At 42.8% G+C, this 27,029-nt stretch overlaps 1 protein-coding gene across 1 annotated transcript; it reads left to right on the top strand.

Moving 5' to 3' along the window:
- CPLX4 (complexin 4) lies at positions 1-21,071 on the top strand. Its single transcript, XM_077280725.1, has 3 exons — positions 1-268; positions 16,546-16,633; positions 18,767-21,071. The coding sequence occupies exons 1-3, from the start codon at positions 102-104 to the stop codon at positions 18,992-18,994; spliced, it is 483 nt and encodes a 160-aa protein (XP_077136840.1). The 5' UTR covers positions 1-101; the 3' UTR covers positions 18,995-21,071.
- Positions 21,072-27,029: the final 5,958 nt, after the last annotated feature.

Here is a 27,029-nt window from a genome sequence, read left to right as displayed (position 1 = left end):
TACAGTGTGCCCTTGACCAGCTGGTACTGCCGCACGCTGCCTGCCTTTATACACTCTAGTCCTCTTCCTTCTGGGCTTCGTATGGTGGGATAGGCAGCGACATGGCGTTTTTAATCAAGAGCATGGTGGGCAACCCCATGAAAAATTTTGGATTTGGGGAATCGAAAGAGGAGAAGACAGATGGAGGGAATGAGTCTGACCCGGCTGCCGCCCAGGGAATGACCCGAGAGGAGTATGAGGAGTATCAGAGGCAACTAGTGGAGGAGAAGTGAGTACCAGCTATGTATGACCATAATAGGGGCAGGGTTGTCCGATGTAGCAGAGCCGAGTTTGTCACAATTTCTGCAAAAAAAAAAAAAAAATCCTTAGGCTTCAAAACCAAAGTCAGCTCTGCTACATCTGAACTATTTTTGTAGCCGCAAAATAATTACTGTCACCCGTATGAATTCTGTCTCATCGGGAATATTGGAAACAAATAATAGAATTTACAACCAAAATATTGAAAAGTCGTTTTTAGAATCTTTCCTAATTACCGTCAATAATTTTACAGTTTTGCATTAAAAAAAACAAATATACACGCGGAGCTGAGATTTGCCTCCTTCGTGAAGCCAGAAAGCTGCCGGTACAGAGATGAGTTTGTCATTCGGGGCATATACAGAACTTCTGGCTAACTTTCGACTGGAACTGAAACTTTTTTATATATATGTAGTAAAAAAAAAAACAATCTTTTTTTTTTTTTATGGAACCGTTGATTTTTATAGGTCAGTTTGATCCGCGACTAGGATCAAAAATGGGTGACTCCATTTTTTTTTTTTATATTGCAGACACATAAAAGAAATGTGATGTGAGCAGAGCCCTATACTATAACTGGTACATGTCCTATCCATTAAAAACACTCATCCATAAAGAACGGAGTGTGTGTGAGACCTTATAGTACCGTAGAGTTGCTGAGCAGTGTGGGATTAGTAGTGACGCATATCCACCAACTGTTCTGTTGTTTTAAGGATCGACCCTCGAAATGTAGTCCCACCCACTTTGTGATCTATTTGCATGAAAGTGGGCGATCCCAGATAGATTTGGGGGTGGGGCTTAAAAATCTTCCTTAAAGGAGGATACAAATTTTGGAAGCTATGGTGATGTCTCAGCCTATACCAAGTGCCGCAGCCACAAGCTATACAGGCTATATCCATGGGCCGCATGCATCAGCCACTGGCCGTATGATTTCAGCCATAAATGTTTGACTCTGAAAGATACTTGAGAAGATATCGGGGACCGAGCCGCACTGGACACTAGTAGGACAGGCGGGTCCCTCGCAGCTTCTCCCCGCCCACTGGTAATGATTGACAGGTCTCTCCCTATACATACATGCAGGTGGGGACCTGTCAATCCAGGGCAATGGGCGGGGAGAAGCCAACAAGGTCCCGCCTGTCTGACTAGTCACCCGCACGTCTTGGTATTCAGTGGCTTTTAAGGTACGTTCATCTCAGAGTCAAACACCCGTTGCTGAAATCATCCAGCCATGCCTGATATAGGTTGCTCGTGGATCGGGCACCACGCATCCACTGTCATATTCCCGTTTCACGTTTTCTGGAAATTTAAGGAATTTTAATAAGTGGAATATTTGGGACGCACAGATGGACATACCTAAGGAGTAAAAGGAAGACACTGGCTTTTCGATAATAGAAAAAAAAATTAAATAATTTATTGATCGCCTTGGAGTCTGTTCTACCTACTATCCTGGAAGCCACATCTCTGACCCTGGGCCTAGCATGAAACATTGGGTCCTACATATTCTTAGGTCATCCGTGGACAAACTATATATCACCAAATGTATAAAAGTTTAAGCGGGGCTAGGAAACTCTGCACGGTAGAATATTGGCTATTCATATAATGTGATACTCCTGAAGAAGCCTTTTCATTAAGGTCTTTTGGTTTGCTGTCTTAGCCTTAAGAAACTGGATCACGTGATTAATATGATTAATTGTTACTTACATGCTTTGCTTTACCCATTAGGCCAGTTTCCTTTTTTGTCCTAATCCTCCTTATTCCCTCCCACGGCCAATTAATACTCAAGACCACCTCGTATGAGCTACGGCGAAACACCTATATCCCTGCAATACTAGGCAATGTAAAATCCGGGTTAGAGCCGCACGCACAGTCTGTGGTTAAACATTGACACACGTGGCAAAAAACTGTACATATTGCTTGTGCAAATATAAACTTGAGAAGAAAGTTAAACACAACTTGAGTGCAGGAGCTGAACTCCTCCAACACTGAGTAATCTGCTTCGCTACTTAACAATCACTTCTCTATATTGCTGGGAAAACAATGAGCGAGAACCTGGCCTTTGCCCAGACGGTGCTGCACTGTACAGTCATCAGAAAATGAGCTGTTGTATCTGGATTTTATGGGAAACATACTGTATTCCTACAACATTTTGATATTGCAGTTTTCACTATGACCACTAGGCCTAATGTTAGACCTTTACTTTCTATTGGGAGCATGGATATAAGGAGCAATGGATCGGACTAGACCCTACTAAATTGTATGGAAAAATGTACTGAATATGCCGCTCTGTAAAAGTCATTGTGAATGAAGAGGGAGGAGGTGAGCTGTGACATCACCTATTGTGAATGGTGGATCCTGTGTTATCTACTGTATATAGAGGTGTTATCAGTCATTGTGCAGGAGGAGGAGGTGAGCTGTGACATCACCTATTGTGAATGGTGGATCCTGTGTTATCTACTGTATATAGAGGTGTTATCAGTCATTGTGCAGGAGGAGGTGAGCTGTGACATCACCTATTGTGAATGGTGGATCCTGTGTTATCTACTGTATATAGAGGTGATATCAGTCATTGTGCAGGAGGAGGTGAGCTGTGACATCACCTATTGTGAATGGTGGATCCTGTGTTATCTACTGTATATAGAGGTGATATCAGTCATTGTACAGGAGGAGGAGGTGAGTTGTGATATCACCTATTGTGAATGGTGGAACCTGTGCTATCTACTGTATATAGAGGTGTTATGAGTCATTGTACAGGAGGGGGAGAAGGTGAGCTGTGACGTCACCTATTGTGAATGGTGGATCCTGTGTTATCTACTGTATATAGAGGTGTTATGAGTCATTGTACAGGAGGAGTAGGTGAGCTGTGACATCACCTATTGTGAATGGTGGGTCCTGTGATATCTACTGTATATAGAGGTGTTATCAGTTACTGTACAGGAGGAGGAGGGGAGCTGTGACATCACCTATTGTGAATGGTGGGTCCTGTGATATCTACTGTATATAGAGGTGTTATCAGTTACTGTACAGGAGGAGGAGGTGAGCTGTGGCATCACCTATTGTGAATTGTGGCTCCTGTGTTATCTTCTGTATATAGAGGCGTTATCCGTCATGGTACAGGAGGAGGAGGTGAGCTGTAACATCACCTATTGTGAATGGTGGACCTTGTGTTATCTAATGTATATAGAGGTGTTATCAGTCATTGCACAGGAGGAGGTGAGCTGTGACATCACCTATTGTGAATGGTGGATCCTGTGTTATCTACTGTATATACATGTGTTATCAGTCATTGTACCGGAGGAGGTGAGCTGTGACATTACCTATTGTGAATGGTGGATCCTGTATTATCCACTGTATAGAGAAGTGTTATCAGTCATTGTACAGGAGGAGGAGGTGAGCTGTGACATCACCTATAGTGTATGATGAATCCTGTGTTATCTCCTGTATATAGAGGTGTTATCAGTCATTGTACAGGAGGAGGAGGAGCTGAGCTGTGATATCACCTATTGTGAATGGTGGATCCTGCGTTATCTACTGTATATAAAGGTGTTATCAGTCATTGCACAGGAGGGGGAGGAGGTGAGCTGTGACATCACCTATTGTGAATGGTGGATCCTGTATTATCCACTGTATAGAGAAGTGTTATCAGTCATTGTACAGGAGGAGGAGGTGAGCTGTGACATCACCTATAGTGTATGGTGGATCCTGTGTTATCTCCTGTGTATAGAGGTGCTATCAGTCATTGTACAGGAGGAGGAGGTGAGCTGTGACATCACCCATTGTGAATGGTGGATCCTGTGTTATCTACTGTATATAGAGGTGTTATCAGTCATTGTACAGGAGGAGGTGAGCTGTGACATCACCTATTGTGAATGGTAGATCCTGTGTTATCTACTGTATATAGAGATGTTACCAGTCATTGTACAGGAGGAGAAAGTGAGCTGTGACATCACCTATTGTGAATTGTTGATCCTGTGTTATCTACTGTATATAGAGGCGTTATCAGTCATTGTACAGGAGGAGGAGGTCAGCTGTGACATCACCTATTGTGAATGGTGGATCCTGTGTTATCTACTGTATATAGAGGTGTTATCAGTCATTGTACAGGAGGAGGAGGTGAGCTGTGACATCACCTATTGTGAATTGTTGATCCTGTGTTATCTACTGTATATAGAGGCGTTATCAGTCATTGTACAGGAGGAGGGGGTGAGCTGTGACATTACCTATTGTGAATGGTGGACCTTGTGTTATCTACTGTATATAGAGGTGTTATCCGTCATTGTACAGGAGGAGGAGGGAAGCTGTGACATCACCTATAGTGTATGATGAATCCTGTGTTATCTCCTGTATATAGAGGTGTTATTAGTCATTGTACAGGAGGAGGAGGTGAGCTGTGATATCACCTATTGTGAATGGTGGATCGTGTGTTATCTACTGTATATAGGTGTTATCAGTCATTGTACAGGAGAAGTGTTGTGAATTCTGCTCTTGGGCTCCCTCCGGTGGTTATAAGTGGTAGCGCTGCTGTCTTTGGATCACAGCACCCTTCGGGTGTTTCCAGTTCGTGCAATTCTGACTGGGCTATTTAGTCTGGCTTGACCCTTTGGTCAGTGCCAGTTGTTCATTGTTTCTGGAGGATTCACATCCCTTCCTGGTCTCTCCTGCTTGCTGTTCATTTCAACAAAGATAATTTCTGCTTGTTTTTGCAGTCCACATGTTGTGGGCCTTATTGTTCAGTGCATTTCATGTTTTTTCTTGTCCAGCTTAATCTGTGTAAGGATTTATGCAGCCAAGCTGGAATCTGTGGAGAGGCAGATATACCCTCCATGTCTTTAGTTAGATGTGGAGTTTTTGTATTCTCTGTGGTGGATATTTTCTAGTATTTTAATACTGACCGCATAGTACTCTGTCCTATCCTTCCTATCTAGCTAGATTGGCCTCCTTTGCTAGATCCTGTTTTCAGTCTGTGTATGTTTTTTCCTCTCCTCTCACAGTCAATATTTGTGGGGGGCTGTCTATCTTTTGGGGATTTTCTCTGAGGCTAGATAGTTTTCCCTTTTCTATCTATAGGGTTAATTAGTCCTCCGGCTGTGTCGAGGTGTCTAGGATTGGTAGGTACATCCCACGGCTACTTCTAGTTGCGGTGTTAAGTTCAGGGTCTGCGGTCAGTACAGATACCACCTTCTCCAGAGTACGTCTCATGCTGCTCCTAGGCCACCAGATCATAACAGAGAAGGTGAGCTGTGACATCACTTACTGTGAATGGTGGATCCTGTGTTATCTACTGTATATAGAGGTGTTATCAGTCATTGTACAGGAGGAGGTGAGCTGTGACATCACCTATTGTGAATGGTGGATCCTGTGTTATTTACAGTATATAGAGGTGTTATCAGTCATTGTACATTAATTATGTGGTACACAGTGTCCATGCCTTCATGACTGGGTATTTTTGACAAGGAGCGAAAAGTTTTAAAACATGGTCAAGCGATACTAGGCCAACCAAACCAGCATATTAACTAATTCCTCTGTGACCTTCAGCTATTGGGTTTCAAAGCTGGACACCTGGCATGAGCTTGTCCCTCTATGCCTTGGAGGTGTTAGGCTGGTTTCACACTTGCGTTTAAAAACGCAGCGTTTTAAAAAAAAACGCAGGTGGTGAAAAAACGCATGTAAACGCGTGCAAACGCTGCGTTTTTTAGACGCATGCATTTTTGCATGCAGTAAAAAAACGCGGCTTTTTGACGCGTTTACATGCGTTTTTTCCTGCGTTTGCGTTTTTGAAACGTATGCTGAGAAGTGTGTGACAGCTGCCAATCATCAAAATCATCTAGAAAACCCACTGTAAATAGAAATGGTTAGGGTTAGGGATAGGGATAGAGTTAGGGTTAGGGATAGGGTTAGGGTTAGGATCCCTAGGGTTAGGGTTAGGGTTAGGGGTAGGGTTAGGGGTGGCTTTTTATTAGAAGAATGTCCTGGTCACCAGGTCACTGATAAGCCACCCCCCACCATCAAGGTGATAAAGGGATCCAAACCCTAACCCTAACCCTAACCCTAACCCTAGGGATCCCAGGGATCCATAGGGATTGGCTATTATGTTGACCTGGTGACCAGGACATTCTTGTAGTAAAAAGCTTTGTTCAATGTGGACACCCCAAGATATACGGTATTGCTATAGAGTACTAAAAATATAAACTCAGAGAGTAATCACTGTCATGTTGTTAGGGTTAGGGGTAGGGGTAGGGTTGGGGGTAGGGTTAAGGTTAGGGTTAGGGTTTGGATCCCTAGGGTTAGGGTTAGGATCCCTTTATCACCTTGATGGTGGGGGGTGGCTTATCAGGGTGTATTCTTGTTTTTTTTCTATAAAAACGCATGCGTTTAAAACGCAAGCAAACGCATGTACGCAAAAACGCATGCGTTTCCATAGACATCAATGTATTTTTTGACGCAAATCAAACGCAAACGAACGCATGCGTTTCCATGCATCAAAAAAACGCCTCTGAAAATTACTACATGTTGCATTTCTGCGACAGAACGCATGCAGCAAAAAAACGCATGCGTCGTTAAACACGGCCAAACGCATACAAGAAAAACGCATGCGTTTTTAATGTTAAACATCGGGGGAAAAAATGCATGCGTTTTTTTCGGTACAACCGCTACAGATCAAAACGCAAGTGTGAAACCAGCCTTAGGCTGCCCTGCTGCTACTATCTAGTCTGAGCAGATTTTTAGTGTCAGAGTGGGCTCATAACAGACAGATGCTTTCACCTGTCAACAGAAAGTGCTGACGGGTTCACTCTGATAACAATGAACAAAGCCTGACTTAGACCCGACTTTTAGTAGAAAAGAAAAAGACGCGCACTCTTGCTCCGGTGGTGCTGACTGAATGTGGAGTTATTCCACAAAATGTCATCCCAAGGATAAACAGTCGCACTTGTGAATGGAAATATTTCATGAGAGGTACACACCACCAGATTATAACAGCACATAAAGTGTTTTTAATGTTCCATATTTGAATGAAGCCTGCCAGTTGTTGCCTTCTATTGTCTATGGATGATCCTACTTATATTTTTTTCCTGGCTTTACACTTTGTGCAAAGTCTTTATGAGTGTAGGCGTACCACAACTACACTTTGTTTACAATATTTGAATGAGTAAATACAGTTGGTGCCTAAAAGGGTGTATGAATGACCCTGCTTGCAATGTTTGGCAGGAGTTGCACTTAGTGCATAGCCTTTATAAGTCTAGGAATACCAATACATGCCAATATGAAGAGAATGTGTTTGAGGCCCTCCTTTATGTCTAACACAGTATGTATATGAGTTCTTCAGAGTCCCTAATTTTTGGCAGTTCTTTCTTCATAAATTAAGCTGAAGTTTCCTATTTTTTTATCTAAAAAGTATCAATTAGGTTTACTTAATTTTTTAAAAATCCTTTTTAAATTTTGCTTTATATACAAGTCATTATACAGGAAAAAATATTTCTTAGCCCATTTTTTTGCTGTAACATGCAATTTCTCGTTGGTTTGGAATGTTTTATTGTCACTTAAAGTGACGTAAAAGTGTGACACTATTGTTGTCAGCAGCAATCTGGGAGTCAGAGATGCTTCCAGGGGTCTTCCTCATGCTGTTCTCCTTCAATTCAGCACTTTTCCCATCCATTTCAACATTTTCACTGCCCCTTCCCCAGACCTCTTTGTATGGTCTGCCGGAAAAAAACCTCAGCTTTCCCATTGACTCCCTTTATACTTGTTACTCGAAACGAGCATTCAGGTATTAGGAATTGCTCAACTCAAGCAAAGAGTACCCGAGTATTTTCATGCTCGCTGTTCTCTTGTAAGTATCATTAATATTCCTGTTAGTTAATGGAAACCTTAAGAAGATAAATAGTTCAACTTTACTGTTCAGTTCAATTACATCAGTAACCAATACTCGTTGGGACATTACCTTCTTCTGAGCTGACAGCAGAAGAAAGAGATCTGTTCCCAGAGATATTTTGGCCTGACATTGGATCCACTATTTATTGGTAGCAACATCACAATCCTCCTCTGATAACATCGCCTACTCATCACTCCAATCAGGTTCCCAAGTCTAGTCCTCATTGCTGAAATGTACTAATATAACATACTCACATTCTGTGCTGTTCACCAGAGCTTCCAGGGGCATATTTATGGTTTTAAAAGATCAAGGGTACAACGCCCAAGGTATGTGTTCCCACACAAAAAAATATTCATATTGTAAAGTTTCTACTCACTCGGTTGCTTTGAGGTTGGCACAGAAAGCCGTTTAAGTAAAGATGTCCAGGCTAGTTTATTAAGGCTCCATAAATTATGTCATAAGTGAAGGCAAATAAACGGCCTTTCAGTGCAGGCAAAAGAAAATAAACTGTTCAAATAACGGCAAGTTGGTGATAGTCCGGAACACTCAGCTGGATAGCATCCAGTATACAAAGTTAGTCTGGTGACAATGTAAGCAGGTTGCGGAATGCAGTGATGCAGGAAAGGCAGAGCCAGGGTTGACGACTTAATTGAACGTTAAAGATACTCCACGCAGGGAGATAAACTTTTAAATTGCAAATGATAGGGAAATAGACAACAACAATGTGATAGCAGTCCACTCAATAAACTTATCATGTTCGTGGCTTCCTTGGCGGCAGATGATCCGACGAGGGTTGTAGTCCCGGCAGCGGCCGGTGCAAAGTCCTCAGAGGAGATTCCACAGCTCACTGCACATCTTCTGGCGGCAACGATTTTACCATTATACCCGTTGAGCCAATAGTCCATAAACTTGTGCAGCCAAAGTCAAGGGAGCTGCAAGCAGTCTATTGTCAAGGGAGGTCTGCGATTTGCTGTCCAGCCAAAAGGGCCACAACAAACAGTCCTGAACACAGCCCCCGTTCCTATGCCCGCACGCGGTACTCAGCTTAACGGAGCTCACGGCCCTTCCTCCGTTGCTGGACTCGATGACGTGCTCCTTTGAAGCCGCCCGCGGTACGTTTCGGTGCTGCTGCACACCAAACGGAGCACGCTGCGCACACACCTGCTCTGTCACCACCGGAGGGAAACTGCCTGGCGCTTTTTTGTTTGCTATGCCCCCTGCTTCCTGGTGAAAAGGTCTGTCCGGCCCCATTTTCTTTCCCCGGACAACCTGGGATGCAGCCTCCACAGATCCAGACCCGGCGCAGTACAGGTTCCAGCAGCAGGGTCTTCCTCATGACAACAACACACAGGAGACCTTCTTATCTTCACTCACTGTGCACTAAAGCTACAGCTGGACTTTCTTATCTCTGCCATAGTGTGCCCCAGGGTGGGGATATGTGAACAGTCAGTCCCACCCATCTCTCTGACTGTAAACCCGGACCTTGCCACACTCTAGAAACCTCTCGGCCACATACGTGCTGGTGCTTGCTTACGGGCTTACATCACTGAGGATAAACATCTTTGTCATACATATCTCCCATCAATGATGTGTCCAGTGGCCTTCTTACATACCCCCACCTCTGCCCAAAGATAGGGGGCTAGGCCCCTTCCACCATTATCTGGGGCTGGCTGGCAAATTTTGGTCCTGGGGGCAAACACAAAGTTGTGGCCCATGATTAGCAATCTATACTTATTGGGTTTAATTCATTAATGGGGTGGTCCAAAACTACATTTTATTTTACTCCTAACTCTCTAGCTATTTCATGTCATAATCTCATTTTTTTTAACATACTTTAACATACTGTCCTTCCCTCTCAAATATAACTGCTTTGTTTTTTTCCTAATACTTCCTCTTTGATGAAGCATCATTTTGAGAATCCCGGCGCATGTTGGGATACTCAAATGAATCGTCATCAGTGGGCAGAGGCTGCGGTCAATGCGACAGCATTTGCTCCTTCCCTGAAATGAAGCATCATGGGGGACCTCTATTTCGGGGCTGAGCTGGTCCTTGCTCTACTGAGCATGTCAAAAGCTATATACAAGGGACAAACCCCCGTGGTAGTAAGGAAAATATTTGTGAAAAAAATCCCCGTGAAAAATTACATACAAGTGTCATATAAGTGCTTACTACCCGGGAGGGACCAGTATATAATGTCATGGACAGTCGGAAAATATACACTAAAAAAACTAAAAAGAGCACCACGCACCGACCAAAATAGTCCAATAAAATAATTTTTTTATTTTTTGATTATGGAAAATTTAAGACATTAATTAGATAAAAATGGGAAAATACACAGTTAAGTATACCCATTTAAAAATTCGATACCAAAATGTATCCGAAAATACAGAAAAAGGACGCGTATTCAGGAGAATAGTACTTCCAGTAGGGAAAACTATATAAAACCCAAATGGATCACGACTGCACGTATATTCAACAGAAAATTATTATGCTGCTAACATTAAGTAGAATCCATAGAAATACCACAAAAAGCAAACGTGTGAGTAGGTCCCAAAAAATACAAAATCATACTATGTGATAGTGAATCAACCATCTGCAATAAACAATAAAGAGTGCCAATTGAAAAATAGTACCATAGCGTAAAAGTGAAGGGCACACTGTGGTTCACTATAGAATCTGTCAGAAGCAGTAAATTCAGTGTACAATCGCTGATATTTAAGACCTAAGTGTTGCTGTGAGGGGAGAGTGAAAGACAGTCAGGGAATCAACGTAAGATAAAAAATCAAATTAACTGTGCATAATCACTTACTATAAAATTGTGAGACCCTGACTCCTGAATGGTGTCCTCACCCTTCTTTAAAGCTTACCTGGTTGTTGGTTAACGGGTGACCCCACCTTCCCCCATAAGTCCCAAAGCAAAGCAGAGTCCTGCCATATTATTTCAGGGTGTAATAGATCCTTTACTACGGCCACCTCATGTGACTCGGTTTGTGTCTATGACCACTTGGGCCACATGGTATTCTTTAGCGTCCCCGTGGATACAGCGGACACTCACCATCTGCCCAGAAAACAGCTGGTAAGGGAGTGTGGCCCTCACTAGGATTACCAAACTTCCCAAGTCCAACAAACCAGTCATTAGTACTCTGTGCACCGATATTGGTTATACCTGCTACCCCTCGCCGAGTTGAGGGTCAACACTGCAGGTAGCCTATGCATAATACGAGCAGCACCAACCAAGGCTACAGTCTATCTGTTCGATGGTCATGGAGCAATGGGTGGCAATATAATGTTATCAGATGGGGCTTTCAGAAACAACTCAGATGCTTTCTGGGCCCTTGAGCGCCTCCAGATTTGGCTCTAGTTCCCTTCTTTTTGGTGTGAGCCCCCCTTTGGGAATCCCAGTATGGAAATGGTAAGACCACTTGCTTCCCCAAAGAAATCTCGACCGCCTGGTACCTTTCCACCAGGCCCACCAGTTTATCGGCATTCCATGGATCTCCTTGGGCAACCCAGAACTGCACTGGCCTTAGAAGGGTGTGTATAAACCTGTCCATGATCCATGATGACCCGCTCCACTATCTGTGCTGAGGAGGAGGATTGCGGTCGCAAACACTTTTGAACCAAGTATAAGAGATCGAACATTAGCAACCAGAGAGGTGTGTCACTGTGATAGGCCCAGTGGTGCACCTGTTGCACCCTAACAATCAGAGAAAGCACTCTAAGATCTCCATTTCAGTAACATAGTAACATAGTTATCAAGGCCGAAAAAAGACATTTGTCCATCCAGTTCAGCCTATATTCAGTCAGAATAAATCCCCAGATCTACATCCTTCTAAAGAACCTAATAACTGTAAGACACAATATTGTTATGCTCCAGGAAGACATCCAGGCCTCTCTTGAACCCCTCAACTGAGTTCACCATCAACACCTCCTAAGGCAAGCAATTCCAGATTCTCACTGCCCTAACAGTAAAGAATCCTCTTCTATGTTGGTGGAGAAACCTTCTCTCCTCCAGGCGCAGAGAATGTCGCCTTGTGACTGTCACCTTCCTTGGTATAAACAGATCCTCGGAGAGATATTTGTATTGTCCCCTTATACATGGTTATTAGATCGCCCCTCAGTGGTCTTTTTTCTAGACTAAATATTCCTAATTTTGCTAATCTCTCTGGGTATTGTAGTTCATCCATCCCCTTTATTAATTTTGTTGCCCTCCTTTGTACTCACACTAGTTCCATTATATCCTTCCTGAGCACCGGTGCCCAAAACTGGACACAGTACTCCATGTGCGGTCTAACTAGGGATTTGTATAGAGGCAGTATAATGCTCTCATCATTCGCCAATGTTCAAAAAGGGGACAAAAACTGAACTCAGAAATTATAGGCCAGTAAGCTTAACCTCTACTGTGGGTAAAATCCTGGAAGATAAAATCTAACCTCTACTGGTGGGTAAAATCTAAGATATTCTAAGGGATGCTATGCTGGAGTATCTGAAGAGGAATAACCTCATGACCCAGTACCAACATGGGTTTACTAGGGACCGTTCCTGTCAGACTAATTTGATCAATTTCTATGAAGAGGTAAGTTCCGGACTGGGCCAAGGGAACCCAGTGGACGTAGTGTATATGGACTTTTCAAAAGCTTTTGATACGGTGCCACACAAAAGGTTGATACATAAAATGAGAATAAAGGGGATAGGGGAAAATATGTGTAAGTGGGTTAAGAGCTGGCTCAGGGATAGGAAACAAAGGGTGTTTATTAATGGAGCACACTCGGACTTGTTCGCGGTTAGCAGTGGGGTACCACAGGGGTCAGTATTGGGCCCTCTTCTTTATAACATATTTATTAATGATCTTGTAGGGGGCATACAGAGTGGAATTTCAATATTTGCAGATGACACTAAACTCTGCAGGGTAATCAATACAGAGGAGGACAATTTTATATTACAGGATGATTTATGTAAACTAGAAGCTTGGGCTGATAAATGGCAAATGAGCTTTAATGGTCATACACTTGGGTAGAAGTAATAAGATGTAAAACTATGTGCAAAACCGTCAATGAAAAAGACCTGGGAGTATGGGTGGATGACAAACTCACATTTAGTGGCCAGTGTCAGGCAGCTGCTACAAAGGCAAATAAAATAATGGGATGCATTAAAAGAGGAATAGATGCTCATGAGGAGAACATAATTTTATTTCTATACAAGTCACTAGTTCGACCACACTTACTGTGCACAGTTCTGGTCTCCTGTGTATAAGAAAGACATAGCTGAATTGGAGCGGGTGCAGAGAAGAGTTATTAGAGGACTGGGGGGTCAGCAATACCAAAATAGGTTATTACACTTGGGGCTATTTAGTTTGGAAAAATGAAGGCTAAGGGGTGATCTTATTTTAATGTATAAATATATGAGGGGACAGTACAAAGACCTTTCTGATGATCTTTTTAATCATAGACCTGAGACAGGGACAAGGGGTCATCCTCTACGTCTGGAGGAAAGAAGGTTTAAGCATAATAACAGACGCGGATTCTTTACTGTAAGAGCAGTGAGACTATGGAACTCTCTGCCGTATGATGTTGTAATGAGTGATTAATTACTTAAATTTAAGAGGGGACTGGATGCCTTTCTTGAAAAGTATAATGTTACAGGGTATATACACTAGATTCCTTCATAGGGCGTTGATCCAGGGAACTAGTCTGATTGCTGTATGTGGAGTCGGGAAGGAATTTTTTCCCCAATGTGGAGCTTACTCTTTGCCACATGGGTTTTTTTTGCCTTCCTCTGGATCAACATGTTAGGGCATGTTAGGTTAGGCTATGGGTTGAACTAGATGGACTTAAAGTCTTCCTTCAACCTTAATAACTATGTTACTATGTTACTATGTGTATCCAGACCTCTTTTAATGCACCCCATGATCCTGTTTGCCTTGGCAGCCACTGCCTGGCACTGGCTGCTTTAGGTAAGTTTATCATTAACTAGGATCCCCAAGTCCTTCTCCATGTCAGATTTACCCAGTGGTTTCCCGTTCAGTGTGTAATGGTGATATTGATTCCTTCTTCCCATGTGTATAACTTTACATTTATCATTGTTAAACCGCATCTGCCATCTTTTGGCCCAAGTTTCCAACTTATCCATATCCATCTGTAGCAGAATACTATCTTCTCTTGTATTGACTTGCTTTCAACTTGGCATACTCTTTTAAGTCCTGTAAGGCCAGTTCACAATCAACCTTTTGCGGTTCAGCCATTAGATATGACACCAAAACCTCCCCCCACTGCTCCAGATTCACTTTCTCCTGTTCCATTACCCTTTCGAACACCATCATGAATGCCTCACTATCATCACCCTGGACTTACCGACTTTCTGACCTAGGTTTCATCACTTCGGCTTGCGTGCCTGACATGGACAGCCTCTGCTAGGAGCGTCATCTGCTGCTGTTGCTGCTGTAGCTGGATCTGGATTGCCTGGCTGAGAGGTGGCATGCTGCGACCGCCCAGCCGTGAATCCAGGAGACACTGAGTGTAAGAACTCAGTTTCAGCGCACAGTGTTGAAGTCAGTGAGAGTGAGAGTACCAGAGTTCATATTCGATGAACTTCAGTAAACATACTGACGTCACCACTAGGCATTGCAGCTGAGTTCTCACGCTCAGCTTAGTGTTTTGTGGATTCATGACTGAGAGGTCGCATCATGCCACTGCTTAGCCACGCAGTCCAGGTGTAGCAGAGTTGGAGTGCATCGTGGGACAAATATAAATTATCGTCGGACAGGTGAGGAATATGGTGTTGGTTTTTTTTAAAGGTTTTTTTTAACAAAACTCCTCACCCTCTTCTATCCATTAATTTCAAATAAAGGACTTTATTCTTGCTGTTTTTTGTATTACCATATTATATCACTATGGGTTTTGTAATGGAGGTGTCTTATAGACACTTCTCCATTACTAACACCCAGGCTTGATGTCAGCTGACATTACAAAGCTGACATCAACCCACAAATATTACCCCACTTGCCACCGCACCAGGAAAAGTGGGAAGAGATGGGCAAAAGGCCAGAATTGGCACATCTTATAGATTCGCCTTTTTCTGGATCGGCTGTTGGCTGCTATTTTAAAGGGAACCTGTCACCTGAATTTGGCGGGACCTTTTTTTTGGTCTGATGGGCGGTGTTTTCGGGTGTTTTATTCACCCCTTCCTTTCCCGCTGGCTGCACGCTGGCCGCAATATTGTCTTGAAGTTGATTCGCTTTCCTCCGTAGAACACGCCTGCGCAAGGCAATCTTGCCTTGCGCACGCGCAGTATGCTTTGCCCAACTGCGGGCAAAGCCGAAAAGCATTAGTGCGCATGTGCCGGCGCACTATGTCCCGGAAGTATTTAGCTGTTTTGGTGGTGTGTGAACGTGTTCCTACAGACTTGTTCACTGTGCAAGTAGCCCATGTGTTCCTGTTTCCATAATTGTTCCCTTGTGTCTACAAGACTAGGGAGTTACCCACCACTCCTCTTGGGCTATCTGCACAAAAGCTGTTCCACTCAGCATGTCCACATGGACTTTTCCTCTCTGAACCCTGTTCACACAGGTAATATACAGATGATCAGGTTTTTAAATACATCAGATAGGGATTGCATACATCAGTTAGGACTTCTCTGATATGGGTATACCTTGACGTTTGGTGGAGCAGCTTAAGTATACATTTTTTGCAAAAAACGTATCAACCAAATACCCTGTTTTTTACATCTTTTTACTAGCACTTGCGGATTACTGTGATTTTTTGAAACTTAGTGTTTTTGGTTCTACTATGCTCTTTTGTGTCTTCAAGCTGTTGTTTTTGCCTGTGCTGGTTAGCAAAAATATACGAGACCCCCTGCACTGCAGCCTTTCAACAAACTTTGTTCGGGCTGCCAAACCTGAACAGTAGCACAGACTTCCTGGAGAAGTTTATGTTCGGGGTCCATGCACAGGCGCTAGGTGTTCGGTATGGACCCCTGAATTTTTCAATTGAAGTTCACCCTTCCCTAGACTTCATACTTAGTGGGGGGGGCATTATACTGTCTATGAGGGAATGTACTGTGTGTGGTGGGCTGTGGGAGGCTTCATATTGTGTGTGGTTAACTGTGGAGGCATCATACTGTGTGTGGGTTATTGTACGGTATGTGGTGGGCTGTGAGGAGCATCATGTTGTGGCCGGGGGCATCATACTGTGTGTGGGAGATTGTTATGTGTAGTGGGCTGGGAAGGCATCACGCTGTGCGGTGGTAATGTACTTTGGAGGGCTGTAGATTCATCATAATGTGTAGTGAGTAAACTGTGGGGGCCATGACTGGGGTACATTACCGCTTCAAAGAAAATGTAAAAATAATTTTCTGTGAAAAATGACCAATATTTCTCATATTTTCTGCAGGATGGAAAGAGATGCAAAGTTTGTTCAGAAAAAAGCAGAGAGAGCGACCTTGCGGGTACATTTAAGGGAAAAATACAGATTACCACAGGTATGGCAATAATTTATTTAAGGCTTAAATGGAGACCTTATTGTTCCTGATTTGGGGCAACATTTATTAAAAGGGTGATATCATAAATGTTTCACGATAGGAACCTTCTGACAATATCTGACCACAGTTTACAGGTAATATTCCAAATAATGTGAATTCTGACATATTCCACAAGACACATCAAATTATTTTCAATTTTGCGGATTGGTGTTAACATTCTAAGAAATTATTTAGATAGGCAGATATGGAGTTCAGAAGTTTGGAAAAGTCAGAGTACAGTTATAACAATGGCCATGCTGTTTGTCCGCTTTTCTACAAACGTACAGTCCTGGTCAAAAGTTTGGACACACCTGGTCATGCAATGGTTTCCCATGTTCTTATTGGAATGTGCTCATTATAGATTGAGTCTGAAGGTAACAAAGACAGAAAGCAACACATGTGGAAACAAGAAGTAAAGAAACGTGTGAAACAAATTAGCATATGTGTTAAACCTTAGATTTCTAATTGTACCCCCTGCAACTCTGATGGCAGGTTTATACCCACTTGGCATCTCTTAAGGAACTTCATCAGATCAATGCCTTCCAATGAACGCTCTTTAAGAGTTCAGTTTTGAAGTCACGGCCTCCAGAAAAGTTTACAACCATCGGGTGTGTTTTGCACAGATAATATAATAATAATAATTATTATTATTTTATTTCTATAGCGCCAACATATTCCGCAGCACTTTACATTTCAGAGGGGACTTGTACAGACAATAGACATTACAGCATAACAATAAACACATAGATCAAAACAGATACCAAGAGGAGTGAAGGCCCTGCTCACAAGCTTACAATCTATAGGAAAAGGGGAGACACGAGAGGTGGATGGTAACAATTGCTTTCATTGTTCGGACCAGCCAAAATGTAAGAATCGGGTGATCATGTAATTGGCGCAGCACGTGAAAAGTCTTGGTTACGTGAATGGGAGGTTCTGATTATTGAGGATGTTAACCTCAGGTCATTAGCGGAGCGGAGGGCACGCGTAGGGTGGTAGACTGAGACTAGGGAGGAGATGTAGGGTGGTGCTGAGCCATGGAGTGCTTTGTGGGTGAGGGTAATAAGTTTGTACTGGATTCTGGAGTGGATGGGTAACCAGTGTAATGACTGGCACAGGGTAGAGGCATCGGTGTAATGGTTTGTGAGGAATATGATCCTGGCTGCAGCATTCAGGACAGATTGTACGACCCCAAGGCAGTGGGCATGTTGCTGTGGAATAATGGTGGAACCACACACGGAAATGGTAATGTCAGGCATAGGTAGGTTAGCAGAGGGAGGAAACACAAGGAGCTCAGTTTTCGAGAGGTTTAGTTTCAGATTGAGGGAGGACATGATGTTAGAGACAGCGGTAAGTCAATCACTGGTATTTTCTAAAAAAGCAGGAGTGATATCAGGAGAAGAAGTATATAATTGTGTGTCATCAGCATAGAGATGGTACTGGAAACCAAATCTACTGTTTGTCCAATAGGGGCAGTATACAAAGAGAAGAGAAGGGGGCCTAGAACCGATCCTTGAGGAACCCCAACAGTAAGGGGAAGATGAGAGGAGGAGGAACCAACAAAAGATAAAAAAGGAATAGAAAGTGAAAGAGCGGTCAGAGAGATAAGAGGAGAACCAGGAGAGAATGGTGTCCTTGATAGTATTGGACACCATTCCCCTACAGTCCTGCGCTCTATTTCACTACTGTTCAAAGCCAGAATATGGCAAGAACCACTCATTTAAGAAGATTTATGAAGGTCAGTCAACCAAGAAAATTGCTAGAATCTTAAAGGTATCCTAAAGTGCAGTCATGAAAACCATCAATCACTATGATTAAACAGGCTCTCTATAAGACTACCCCATGAATGAAAAACCTAGAATGACCTCTGCTGCAGAGGATAAGTTCATCAGAGTTACCAACCTTAGAAAACACTAATTGACAGCACCTCAGATTACAGTACTCATAAATGATGCACAGACATAGGTAATAGTTTTTCAGATTTGCTTTATGGTGCTGCCACAGGGAAATTGAACACTTCCTGCCAAGATCCCTCATGCAGATCACTGCTTATCGGTCTAAGAATCGCTATTAATGTCTGTCCTATTATTTTCCTAGAGTGAGAAGGACGACAATCAGATCCAGATGGCCGGAGATGATATTGAGCTTCCCGAAGAGCTCCAGAAGATGGTGGCCGATGATCAAGTCGAGGAGGAGGAGAAAGGCTCGTTCCTTGGTCAAATGCAAAATATTCAGAATATGGACATGGATACACTTAAAGAAAAGGCAACAGCGACATTCACAGAGATGAAGCAAGCGGCCGAAGAGAAGTGCAGTGTGATGTAGCGGCGGGAGGAACGGTACTGCTTGTAATATGGAGCCATTGGATGGAGAATCTGAAGCCAACATCTCTCCTACCAGGACTGTGTGGGCATTGTTGAGCAGCACTAAGTTATATGAGTAGAGAAAAATGACCGTTCATTTATTTATTTTTTTACAACTAGCACCACATGTGACTACAGGCCATGTGTGGTACTACATCTCATAAGGGAGAAAAGCTGCAGTACCAGACATAACCCCTAGGCACTGCTTCTGGAAGAAAGTAACCATGTGTTTTGTAATCTTGCACAGCCCCTTTTCATTGGAACGTTACTTGTTTCATTTAAGAGGTTTAAGCTAATCACTGGAGTTCTTACTGCAGGGGGGAAAACAGTCAGGAACTCTGAAATTCACCTAGAGCATAGTCAGCCATTGTCCAAACTGAGCTGCTCATGTGGCCCAAAAAAAGATGAGGAAAGCAAAAGAGGAAACGTGCAAGTATGTGTATTCTACTATCACCGCAGGCAGCACATCGATGGCTGGAGAGTGAGAACGGCCCTCACATGTACCAATATTCACTGAGGTTATAATAATCAATCAACCGGAGCTGCACTAACAATGCTGCATTAGCAAAATGTACACATATAATGTATGTACACTGTGAATGCACCAGCAGAATAGTGAGTGCAGCTCTGGGGTATAATACAGGAGGTAACTCAGGATCAGTAATGTAATGTATGTACACTGTGAATGCACCAGCAGAATAGTGAGTGCAGCTCTGGGGTATAATACAGGATGTAACTCAGGATCAGTAATGTAATGTATGTACACAGTGACTGCACCAGCAGAATAGTGAGTGCAGCTCTGGGGTATAATACAGGATGTATCTCAGGATCAGTACAGGATCAGTAATGTAATGTATGTACGCAGTGACTGCACCAGCAGAATAATGAGTGCAGCTCTGGGGTATAATACAGGATGTAACTCAGGATCAGTAATGTAATATATGTACACAGTGACTGCACCAGCAGAATAGTGAGTGCAGCTCTGGGGTACAATACTGGATGTAACTCAGGATCTGTACAAGATCAGTAATGTAATGTATGTACACAGTGACTGCACCAGCAGAATAGTGAGTGCAGCTCTGGAGTGTAATACAGGATGTAACTCAGGATCAGTACAGGATCGGTAATGTAATGTATGTGCACAGTGACTCCACAAGCAGAATAGTGAGTGCAGCTCTGGAGTATAATACTGGATGTAACTCAGGATCTGTACAAGATCAGTAATGTAATGTATGTACACAGTGACTGCACCAGCAGAATAGTGAGTGCAGCTCTGGAGTGTAATACAGGATGTAAGTCAGGATCAGTACAGGAAAGGTAATGTAATGTATGTACACAGTGACTGCACCAGCAGAATAGTGAGTGCAGCTCTGGGGTATAATACAGGATGTAACTCAGGATCAGTAATGTAATGTATGTACACAGTGACTGCACCAGCAGAATAGTGAGTGCAGCTCTGGGATATAATACAGGATGTAACTCAGGATCAGTAATGTAATGTATGTACACAGTGACTGCAGCAGCAGAATAGTGAGTGCAGCTCTGGGGTATAATACAGGATGTAATTCAGGATCAGTAATGCAATGTATGTACACAGTGACTGCACCAGCAGAATAGTGAGTGCAGCTCTGGGGTATAATACAGGATGTAACTCAGGATCAGTAATGTAATGTATGTACACAGTGACTGCACCAGCAGAATAGTGAGTGCAGCTCTGGGATATAATACAGGATGTAACTCAGGATCAGTAATGTAATGTATGTACACAGTGACTGCACCAGCAGAATAGTGAGTGCAGCTCTGGGGTATAATACAGGATGTAATTCAGGATCAGTAATGCAATGTATGTACACAGTGACTGCACCAGCAGAATAGTGAGTGCAGCTCTGGGGTATAATACAGGATGTACCTCAGGATCAGAAAAAATCGTAATGTATGGCAGTGCTTAAAAGTTTGTGAACCCTTAAGAATTTTCCATATTTTTGCATAAGTTTGATGTAAAACTACATCAGATTTTCACAAAAGTCTCAAAAATAGTTAAAGAGATATCAAATAAATGAATAAAAAATAATATACTGTCATTTTTTATTTAAGAAAGTGATCCAATATGCCTTGTCTGTGAGTTTCAATTATAAATGAATCTTTAGGATTAGCAAATAATTTGAAGGTAAAATTAGAGTCTGGTGTTTTCAATCAATGGGATGACAATCAGGTGTGATGATGTGACCTGTTTTATTTAAAGAACAGGGATCTATCGAAGTCTGACCTTCACTACATGTTTGTGGAAGTGTATCATGGTACGAACACAGGAGATTTCTGAGGAGCTTAGAAGAAACGTTGTTGATGTTTATTAGACTGAAAGAGGAATGAAACAATATCTGAAGCATTTGGACTCCAACAATCCGCAGTAAAACAGATTATGAACAAATAGAAATTCAAGATCATTATTATTACTCTTTCTAGAATTGGTCAACCAGCAAATATCACTCCCAAAACAAGGCATATAATAGTCCACGCGATCACAAAGAAACCCAAGATAACCTCTAAGCAACTAAAGGCCTCTCTCTCGTTAGCTAATGTTAATGGGCAGGAGTCCACCATCCAGAGGTCACTGTATAACAATGATGTGCATGTCAGGATTGCGACAAGAAAGTCAATGCTCTCCAAAAAAGAATATTGCTGCTCGTCTGCAGTTTGATAAAGATCATCTCGACAACCCAGAAGGCTGTTGGAACAATGTTGTGTGGATGGATGAAAGCGAAATAGAGCATATCGGCTTAAATAAGAAGCGTTATGTTTGAAGAAAGAAAAACACTGCATTACAGTATAAAAAGCACATATCATCTGGGAAACGTGGCCTCCTTCTGTAATACTGTCCGCATCCTGGTCCCTTCCTATAATACTGTCCTCATCCTGGTTCCTTCCTGTAATACTGTCCTCCATATTGGTCTCTTCCTATAATAGTGTCCCCATCCGGGTCCCTTCCATTAATACTGTTACCCATCCTGGTCCCTTCCTATAATACTGTCCCCATCCTGGTCCCTTCCTGTAATACTGTCTCCCATCCTGGTCCCCTCCTGTAATACTGTCCTGCATATTGGTCCCTTCTTATAATAGTGTCCCCTATCTGGGTCCCTTCCATTAATACTGTTCCTCATCCTGGACCCTTCATATAATACTGTCCACATCCTGGTTCCTTCCTGTATTACTGTCCCCCTTCCTGGTCCCTTCCTATAATACTGCCCCCATCCTGGTCCCTGCCTCTAATACTGTCCTGCATATTGGTCCCTTCTTATAATAGTGTCTCCCATCCGGATCAATTCCATTAATACTGTCCCCCATTCTGGTCCCTTCCTATAATACTGTCCCCATCCTGGTCCCTTCCTTTAATACTGTCCCCCATTCTAGTCCCTTCCTGTAAACTGTCCTCTATCTTGGTTCCTTCCTATATTAGTGTCCCCCATCCTGGTCCCTTCCTGTAATATTGTCTCCCATCCTAGTCCACTCCTGTAATACTGTTCTCCATCTTGGTCAGTTCTTATAATACTGTCCCCCATCCTGGTCCCTTCCTGTAATACTGTCTCCCATCCTGGTCCTTTCTTATAATACTGTCCCCCATCCTGGTCCCTTCCATTAATACTGCCCCCCATCCTGGTCTTTTCCGATAATACTGTCCCTCATCCTAGTCCCTTTCTTTAATAATGTAAACCATTCTGGCATTCATTTCCAACACATAACAAAATAAATAATTCTTCTATCTATTCTTCTTATTTCTTCCCATTCCATGTGATGCGCCATGCCATCGTCAGCTGCCAGCCTCTGATTGGCGTGTATAGCAATTGCTGTGCAGGGAGCCAGAGGCTCTCTGCACCACATTACATTTCAACTTCAATCAGTGGTTGGCACTGCAGCTTTGTAGCGCTGAGGTCCTGGGTTCAAATCCAATTTTGTATGTTCTCACCTGTTTGCGTGGGTTGTTTCTGGGTTCTCCAGTTTCCTCCCACACTCCATGGTCGTACACCTTGCAGCCATGATCGTTTCGCCCCAGATTATGGATGATGCCAATGATCTGCCTAACTGTCCACTGTGTTTGATATTGTTCTAATTCTGCCAGTGTTGGTGCCCACTCAATCGGACATCCTGTTTCATCTACCAGAACTCTAGTTTTCTTTCACTATTTTTATTGAACCTTCTTGTTGCCAAAAAATAAACATTTTTTTTTTAAATTATCTTGTGACGGCTAAAATAAACTTGCTTCTTTGCAGTCCACATGGTGCTTAAGAAGTGTTTACATTTTTTTTCCACAAAAAAAGTTTACAGCTCTGCTGCCCAAAGTTTGTTCAATGTTTTTGTCACATGTCACTGAAAAAAGGCTATTTCTTCATCATTCTCAAATAGTGATGAGAGAAAGTGCTCAGAACTCGTGTTGTCCGAGCATGCTCGAGTGTTATCCGAGTATCTTTGATGTGATCGAAAAACAATTCGCACGGCTGCATGGCTCGCAGCTGTTAGACAGCCACAACACATGCAGGAATTGTCTAAGAAACAGGTAATTCCTGCACGCGTTGTGGCTGTCTAACAGCCGTGAGACATGTAGCCGTTGGGACCCGAACATATTTTTCGACCACATCGAAGATACTCGGATAACACTCAAGCATGCTCGGATAATATGATTAGAGATGGGCGGACCCGGGAATGTTTGGGTTCGGCCGAACAGTTAAGAAAAGTTTGGCTTCGAGTACCAGAACAGTACCCGGACCCCATTCACTTGAACAGGGGGCCCAAATATCCACGGTTTGCGAAGCTGTCATGTGCACGACAGAGCAGCAAACACTGCTTCTGATCGGCTTTAAAATCATGACCGCCAGTCAGACAGCCATCAAATGACAGTGTGAGCCTGTAGTAATGGATAGGTATCTTATAGACACCTCTCCATTACTAAGCCTAGGGCTTGATGTCACCTGACAATATAAAGGTGACATCAACCCCACAAATATGAACCCCATTTGCCACCGCTACAGGGCAACTGGGAAGAGCCGAGTAAAGTGCCAGAATTGGTGCATCTACTAGATGGGGGGCCCAATATCCATGGTCCCTTACCAGCCTGAGAATACCTGCCCCCAGCTGTCTGCTTTAGCAAGACTGGTTGTCGAAAATGCGGGAAGCACATGACATTTTTAAAAATTATTTATTTGAATAATTTAAAAAAACAGCATGCGGACCCCACTCTTCTTGATAACCAGCCTTATTAAAGCTGACAGCTGAGGGTTGCAGCCCCAAGCTGTGAGTTTTGCCTGGCTGGTTATGAAAAATACATGGGAACCCACGCCATTTAAAAAAAAAAATATTTATTTACAGCGCAGGAGCAGCTGATGAATACTCCCATCAACTGCTCCTGCTCTCACTGTTATTAGCGGCAGCAGGTGTCGGATGATGGGATCAGTAGTCCCATCAGCTGACACCAATGACCGGAGGTAAACTTTATGCCTCCAATCATAGCTGAGCGCTACTGTTCTGGGGTGTCCTGGATTTCTAATTGCCATCATTACTGAGATAAGTGATGAGGAGGCTGGGAGAAGTGAAGGCCTGTGCTATGGGTGCCATTTCCCGCCATTAGAAATAGCGGCAGCCATCTTAATTTACATAAGGAACGCCATCTTGCAGCATAGTGAGACTCCATTTCTCCACTACTGTTGTGCATCCTTGTTAACCCCTATTTCGGCTTATTAACCCTGCCCTTTCCTAAAAGACAGTTACATGTGCCATCTTGTGGTCAGTTAGGCTAGTTAACCACTAATTGCCTGCAGGGCTAACAGGCTATCTATAATTCTTCTGTTTCTGCCCCCCTGATGGAGAACCTAAAAAAAAACAAGGTAAAGTAAATGAAGTAAAGGAAATTCAACACAAGTTAACTAATATCAAGACCAACAAAAGAAACCGACTGACGGATGAACAAAAGGTCACTAATAATTCGTTTTTGGTTTATTTAATACAGTTATACATTACAATTATACATTTTTGTTACTTAAACTATAAATATCGCAAAATTGTTTTTTTTTTCTCGAAGTGACACGCCACCCGAGTCATGCTCTTTTTTTGGCGAATTTTGACACACCAAGCTCAAAAGGTTGTCCATCACTGGTCTATACTGCTTAGTTAGTGCCTGGACTAGGCTAGGGATTTATGGTTATGATTTTATTGTTTTAGGGCTCACAACCCGTGAAATGCAATAAAAACTGCAAGTGTTTGGACCAAAACCATTGCAAGTGAGTCCCTACAACCACCTGAGTGTAAACTCCAGCACGACTGCCATCTGCCACCCATAAAGTAATCATTTCAGAAACATTTTTTAATTTTTAAAAACATAAAAATTCTGACGGTGCAGCGTGTTGTTAAAACAAGCTGTTGGTTACCACCAGTTACTATCTGCTCACCCATAGCCAGAGATGTTGAGGTCATTTAGACATTTCCAAGACTGTTTTTTTCCATTGAAGATCTAGGACTGGATATTTGGTATCTCCTCCAAATGTTGCTGCTCTATTAAACTTGGAACACTTTTTTGCTGTGCCCCTCTGTTCCAAAGTTAAAAGTCTCCTCCTGTAATAATAGTGCAAATTTTCCCTTTATCCAACTGGGTGTATATCACAGAACTCTTCTGGGCCAGGTTTTGGCTAGCCAACATCAGAGGAGAAAAAGCAAACGCCCACAGAGAAGTTCGGTGGAAGACACCCAGTTGGTTCAAGAGAAAATTTGCATTTTTTTCCCAGGAGGCATAACTTTGGGATGGATCGGCACAGAAGAAAAAGAAAAACTGTTCCAAAATCACTGAAGCAGTGGCAATTGGAGTAGATACTAAGCTTAAATTCAAAAATTAGCGAAAGGTCCCCTTTAAAGAGCTTGTAAGGGGACGGATACAGTCTCAGGAGACCTCCAAGTTTGACACATGTCTTTTCACGGTAATTTGAATCTGCAATACTATTAATTGATTTTTTTCAAGTAAAATTAGGCAAGACTGGAGAATTAGAATTTTGAAGAGAGTAACCTTTTTAATTTTTATTTCAAGACTCACTATAGTACACATGAAAATAAGCAACTTTGTAATATACAGTTGTGTGAAAAAGTGTTTGCCCACTTCCTGATTTCGTATTCTTTTGCATGTTTGTCAAACTTGAATGAAAACAAATTTAAATATTTGACAAAGATAACACACAAAATGCTGTTTTTAAATGAAGTTCTTTTTTATTAAAGGAAAAAGAAACCCAAACCTACAGGGCCCTGTGTGAAAAAGTGATTTCCTCCGCCCCTTAAAACATAAATAAATTGTAGTTTATCACATCTTTGAGAAGCTGAGTTCAAATTTCCTAGCCACACCAAGGTCTGATTACTGACACACCTGTTCTCAATCAAGAAATCCTTTAAATGCCTGACAAAGTGAAGTAGACCAAAAGATCCTCAACAGCCAGACATCATGCATCCAAAGAAATTCTGGAACAAATGAGAAACAAAGGAATTGAGATCCCTCAGTTATAAAGCCATAGCTAAAGCTTTCGGACTCCAGCGAACCACGGTGAGAGCCATTATTCACAAGTGGCAAAAACATGGAACAGTGTTGAACCTTCCCAAGAGTGGCAAGCCAATCAAAAATGGCCTACATGGAGCGCCCCCACGTCAGGGCAATGGGGGTATTCGGTACCGGGTCCCTCTCGGTTTTGGGGATGTCACGGTGGCCTGACCCGGTCCGTGGCCCTTTGAGGGGCGTCCAATTAAAGGGGTAGTTTGTACGGTGTTCGTGACGCCACCTGTGGTACTCGGTCAGCGTGACTGACGCTGCTTAGGGGTCCGCTGGGGTGATGTTATAGCAAGACAAAAAACCATTACACAGGCAGAGATGCTTACGTGTCTGAGGCCTCCAACCAATTACACTAACCAAAGTGCAGCGGACCCAAGTTAAGATGGTGGATGACAAATGCGCTGGTGCAATAATACCAATACTGCAA

The sequence above is a fragment of the Ranitomeya variabilis genome, chromosome 1, assembly GCF_051348905.1.
Source record: "Ranitomeya variabilis isolate aRanVar5 chromosome 1, aRanVar5.hap1, whole genome shotgun sequence".
Lineage (NCBI taxonomy): Eukaryota > Metazoa > Chordata > Amphibia > Anura > Dendrobatidae > Ranitomeya > Ranitomeya variabilis.
Note: the sequence above shows the minus strand (reverse complement) of the source record. Positions and strands in the feature narration are given on the sequence as shown.